Source organism: Trichechus manatus, unplaced genomic scaffold (assembly GCF_000243295.1).
Source record: "Trichechus manatus latirostris isolate Lorelei unplaced genomic scaffold, TriManLat1.0 scaffold00028, whole genome shotgun sequence".
Taxonomy (NCBI): Eukaryota; Metazoa; Chordata; class Mammalia; order Sirenia; family Trichechidae; genus Trichechus; species Trichechus manatus.
In genome coordinates, this window is record NW_004443964.1 from 3,032,605 (window position 1) to 3,038,429 (window position 5,825).

A 5,825-nucleotide genomic window follows, 5' to 3' on the forward strand; every position below is an offset into this window, starting at 1 on the left:
AGGCACTGGGGAAGCCGAGCCGCCAGCCCGAGCCGGGCGCCCTGTGTTGTGCTCGGCTCTCCGGGAAATGCCATCACTAATTTATGCACTAAAAGGAGCCGGAGGAGCTGGAGAGTCGCGGGGCCGAGCCGGGGAGGCCGGCGCAGGGAGGGAGGGCGCAGGCACTGACTGATGTGCAGCAGAAAATGGCTCCTTTCCCCTTTCCCTCCACCGAACGGCTCCATATTGCAAAACCAAAAAAAAAAAAAAAAATTAAAAAGCGACGAAAATGCAATTGTGTGCCTCCTCCCTCCTAGTGGTGCAGGGAGGGGACGCAAAAAGGCCGAAAATGTTGGGAACTGTCACTGCGGCGCTTTTGGTAGGGAATTTTTTTTTTTTTTTTAATTTGAAACGTGATGGCACCGGATGGAGGCAGACGCGCAGGCACACACACACTCACACACACACTCACACACACACTCACACACACACACACTCACACACACACACAGGCATATTTTTGTGCTGCTGAGTATTTGGGGTTGCTTGCCTGTGACAGCGGGCTCCTGGGCCGCGAGGGGGTTGGGGGGGGGGCCGCCCGGCTGACGGTTATCGGATTAGGGGTCAAATGGAGAACGGCTGAAGCTCTCGTGGAGACTCGGGGCTGGGGAGAGGAGGAGGGGACGGCGACTTCGCGTTTCGGCTGCTTTGCACGCAGGGTGCCTGGTGGGCAAAGTGGCTTTGGAACATGTCGCAGTAACATGCTTAAAATTCTTGACAACTGCAAAATAAACTGCTAGTTTGATTTTCCTGACCGCTCCCCTTTCTCCCTGCCCTTGTGTGTTGATTTGACTTGGGGGGGTGTGTATCAGGGAGTGTATCAGGCCTGCGGAAATCCACCCTCCACCCCCCACATCTACAGCTTAACAGCTTTCGGTTCAGGGAGACACAGGGTAGGGCCTTATGTCATTCCCCACCTGGAGGCCGAGAAGCTGGCTCGCTTGTTTTACGCGGTGTCCCCCTCCCTTTTCCCTTGCAAGATACAACACGTGGGAACCCGAGGAGAACATCCTGGATCCCCGGCTGCTGATCGCCTTCCAGAACAGGTGAGCGTCCCCCAGCAGCCGCGGCCTGCCGCCGTGACCGTATATGGGAAAGGGAAAGTGGGCGCTGCAGCAATAGGAAAGGGAGAAGGGTGGGGGAGGGGGACTTGCCCCCCCAACTCCGCGCCCTCACCGCCGCTAGCCAGAACGGGCCTGGCTGCGACCTCGCCTCCTCTCTAACCAACGTCCTTGGCGGTTGCTGCAGCCCGGGGTGGGGGCGGGGCTGGGGAAGGCGAGGCTTGCTTTTTTGGGGGGGCGCTGCTAGAAAGGTACATGTGGGTGGCTCTGGGTCCCGCGACTCCCCTCCTGTGACACCCCTGCAGCTCCACCTCCAGGGCTTAGGTGTTGCTCTCCCGAAGCCACCGGCCTCTTGGCCCCGGCACCTCGCGGGGCAGCTCCGAGGGAGCTGGCATTGTGAAACAGCCGGGACGTCACGGAACTGAACTTAACCTATTGGGGGCTGGAGAAAAGTTGACAAGACCTTATCCCCCACCGGCACCCCCCCGCCCCCCGAGCTTGGGATCGGCAGGGGACAGATTCTGTCTAGTCCTGATGCCTCTGACACCCCCCCACCAAAGTGGGCTGCTGGTGGGTGGGGCGCCCTGTCCTCGGGGTGGGGGGAGCTTGGCGCGAAGGGTGTGGGATGGGCGCTGCCCAGTGGGGGGGCTTCTTCGGAGGGGCTCATCCTCTAGCGCCCAGATGCTTGTCACGCTGCAGCTGCTGCAGCCGGTGGCTTTGATTCTCTGTTTCGGGAGGACAGAAGGGGGGAGGGCGAAGAAGGGGGGAACGGCAGGAGCCCGCGGAGCTTGGCCACTGTGCAGCCTTCCAACACCCCCCCCCCTTTAGTTTGCATTATTTCCTGTGGTGCGTTTGGCTCTAAAACTAAACTTTAGACCCTTTGAGCCAGCGACCGACGGGGAAGTTGCTCTCCCGCGCGCCGAGCAGGGATCCTGCCCCGGGCTCCACCTGGGAGTTCACCACCCTGTAACCATGCCAGCGGCTGATGCCATGCTGCATAATAGGTCCCTGAAGAATTCAAACGCAGGCTGTTGCAATGCCACGCAACTTCGGAGTCAGACACGGGCCCTGGCCCCAGGGACTGGCGGAACCCCTCTGAGTTAGCCCCCAGGCGGGGGCGGGGGGGGTCGCTGGAGAACTGGGAAAGGGCTGCTGCTTTGGCAAACGCCAGAGAGGCGGCGTCTTCTCCCGTGACCTGGACCGACCCATCCCCGCCCGAGGCTGGGTCAGACTCGGCCGGACCGTAGGCGGAAGTCTGGCAGCTGTATTGACCGGCGCCACCGCCCGCAGGCTTTATTAATAATTTGGAAATCGAGGCGGCCCGGCAGCTAGGAGGCGGCGCCCGGGCGCTCCGCCTCCCAGGCCTCCCGGCGGGGGTTCACCAGGTGGCTGCCAACCTGGCCGGGCCTGGCCTCCAGGCCGGCCCCCGCCCCCAGCCCCTAATTGGCTCATTTGCCGTTGTGTAAACAAGGGCGCAGCCCCTCCCCCTGTTTAGTGCCCGGCCTTTAAGAAAACGAGTCTTCCCTTCTGCCGGCGGCGCTCGTTATCTGAATCTTAATGAGGTCATTAGCATCCCTTGTCTCTGACGGAGAGGGACGAGGTCTGCGCACACCTCGCTTGGACGGCTTTGCAGTCCCCAGACCCGAGCCCCCACTCCACTTTGCGCAGGGCCACGGGGGCCGGAGGTTGTGAGCGCCAGCACCGGCGACCCAGCCCGGCGCTGCTTCCTTCCGGGCAGAGAGACCGGCCTGCGGGGGCGCTAGTTCAGATGTGGGCATCAGAGGTGGGGGGCCCTTCGTCGAGGACCCTCTGGGGAGATGAGGGTGGCTGCGAGCGCGGAGCGGGGTGCTGGGAGCGGACCTAGGCGCCCAGCTGGCGGCAGAGGCGACCTTCCGCCCCTGGCTCTTTATCCCTCCGGGTCCTGCTGCCCCCTGCCCACAGCTCACGGGGGGGGGGGGGCACCACAGGTTCCGCGCAGGGCAGGGAAGGGAGATGAGCCTGAGGCTAACGGCGCTGCTCTCTGTCCCCCCCCCAGGGAGCGGCAGGAGCAGCTGACGGGCTATCGGAAGAGAGGCCCGAAGCCCAAACCGCTGGTGGTGCAGGTGAGCGCGCCCGCCGGCCCCCGAGCGCCCACCAGCTTCTCCCTTGGCATTGCCACCGAGCTGCCTCCAGGCCCCGAGGGCGGTGGGAATTCCTTCCGGACACCCCAATTCCGCTTCCTTTCTGCTAAACTTCCCACACCCCGCCCCCCCCCCCCCATGACGCAGCTGCAGACTGGGTGGGGGCTGGGACTCCTGATGCTCCCAGCATGCCCTGGGGCCAGCCTGCTCCCTCCTTTCACCTCCCCCGGTTCTCGCAGGTACCTACCTTTGCCCGTCGCTCCAATGTGCTGACCGGTCTCCAGGACTCCTCGGCTGACAACCGAGCCAAGCTGGAGCTGGGCGCACAGGGCAAGGGCCAGGCGCACCAGTACGAGCTCAACAGCAAGAAGCACCACCAGTACCAGCCTCACAGCAAGGAGCGGGCGGGCAAGCCCCCGCCGCCGGGCAAGAGCGGCAAGTACTACTACCAGCTCAACAGCAAGAAGCACCACCCCTACCAGCCAGACCCCAAGATGTACGACCTGCAGTACCAAGGCGGCCACAAGGAGGCGCCCAGCCCCACCTGCCCGGACCTGGGCGCCAAGAGCCACCCGTCGGACAAGTGGGCCCATGGCGCGGGGGCCAAGGGCTACCTGGGAGCGGTGAAGCCCCTGACTGGGGCGGCCGGGGCTCCAGGCAAAGGCGCCGAGAAGGGCCCCCCCAATGGCATGACGCCGACCCCCAAGGAAGCGGTGACAGGCAACGGGATTGGGGGCAAGATGAAGATCGTCAAGAACAAGAACAAGAACGGCCGCATTGTGATCGTGATGAGCAAGTACATGGAGAACGGCATGCAGGCGGTGAAGATCAAGTCCGGCGAGGCAGCCGAGGGCGAGGCGCGCTCCCCCAGCCACAAGAAGCGCACGGCTGAGGAGCGTCACCCCCCGGCCGACAGGACCTTTAAAAAGGCCGCGGGCGCCGAGGAGAAGAAGGCTGAAGCGCCCTCCAAGAGGAGGGAGGAGGAGGCGCCGGGGTCCGGCGACCCGCAACCCCAGGACGCCGGCTCCCGCAAGCTCTCCCCGGCCAAGGAGGCCTTCAGCGAGCAGCCCCTGCAGCTCACCACCAAGCCCGACCTGCTGGCCTGGGACCCCGCTCGGAGCACGCACCTGCCCCCTCACCACCACCACCACCATCACCACCACCACCACGCCGTCGGCCTCAACCTTTCCCACGCACGCAAGCGCTGCCTCTCGGAGACCCACGGCGAGCGCGAGCCCTGTAAGAAGCGCTTGACGGCGCGCAGCATCAGCACCCCCACCTGCCTGGGGGGCAGCCCCGCCGCCGAGCGCCCCGCCGACGTGCCGCCCGCCGCCGCCCTCCCGCAGCCCGAGGTCATCCTGCTGGACTCGGACCTAGACGAGCCCATAGACTTGCGCTGCGTCAAGACGCGCGGCGAGGCCGGGGAACCGCCCAGCTCCCGCCAGGTGAAGCCCGAGGCGCTGGCGGCGGCAGTGGCGGTGGCCACGGTGCCGGCGACGGCGGCCGAGAAGCCTTCTGCTGAGGCCCAGGACGAGCCTGAGGAGCCGCTGACCGAATTCAAGCCCTTCTTTGGGAATATAATTATCACTGACGTCACCGCGAACTGCCTCACCGTCACGTTCAAAGAGTACGTTACGGTGTAGCCCGGAGGGCGTCGGAAGGGGAAGCGCCATCCCCGCGGGGGGGGGGGGGGACTTAGCACCTGGGGCCTCGGGGGCGGACTCCCCGTCCCGCTGACCGCGAGAGAGCCGGCAGGCCCCCAAGGCCAGGACACCTGAGGGAACCTAGGGAACCACAGCCCTCCTCGTCCCCGCGGGGCACTGCCTCCTTCACGCGGTGCCTGCGGGTCCTGCCCGTCCCCTTCCCACGCGGGACGAGAGCCGCGCCCCTCTGCTCCCCACCCGTCTTCCGTGGGTCTTGGGAACTGCCGGAGCAGCCTGGCGCGGGGGTCGCAGAGTTATAGTATTATATTTTAACTGTGCTAACTTGTCAAGTGCTGACTTTGCTCCCGTTTGTACGTGGTGTTATTATTGAAATGTATTGTTTGAGCTCAAAAGGCCCGACCACCCCTTCTGGGCTGATATATATATATTTATTTGTAGGTATTTATATATTGAAATATAAAAACCTAGATTTATGGAGTTTCCTCTAGATCATGTTATATTCTATATCAGACAAACTATTTTCTGTTGCCCTTCCTCCCCCTTCATTCAGTATTTCGGTTGATTCATTTCCTCCCCTCTCCCGCCACCACGAACTGCAATACCAGTAACCTTGGTATATATTTTTTGATACTGTACACATGGATGTGTTGTTTCTATGTGCAAAAAAAAAAAGTTTGTTAAAAGGCTAAACAAGCTCTCTGGAACTGCTGCTACTAGAAATGTCTAAACTATAAGCTTCCAGTTATTACCTGCTTGAATGTAAATATTAAATGGCGATGTTGAAGGTGCGTGGCTGCCGTTTGAGATTAGCGCAGAGGGGACGTCGGAGGTTGGGGAGCTGGCTGAATCCCCTCTCTCCCCACCCCAGTTCGGCCTTAGGTCTCCGAACGGATAGGTGTGCGTCCTGCGCTAAACCTTTGCAAAGCCAAGTGCACCGCTCG

At 62.5% G+C, this 5,825-nt stretch overlaps 1 protein-coding gene across 1 annotated transcript; it reads left to right on the forward strand.

Moving 5' to 3' along the window:
• The first annotated feature begins 942 nt into the window (after positions 1-942).
• On the forward strand, positions 943-4,890 carry CBX4 (chromobox 4). The gene is made up of 3 exons (XM_023729167.1): positions 943-1,085; positions 3,136-3,202; positions 3,460-4,890. Exons 1-3 carry the CDS (start codon positions 943-945, stop codon positions 4,861-4,863), a joined length of 1,614 nt encoding a protein of 537 aa, XP_023584935.1. The 3' UTR covers positions 4,864-4,890.
• The last annotated feature ends 935 nt before the right edge of the window (positions 4,891-5,825 follow it).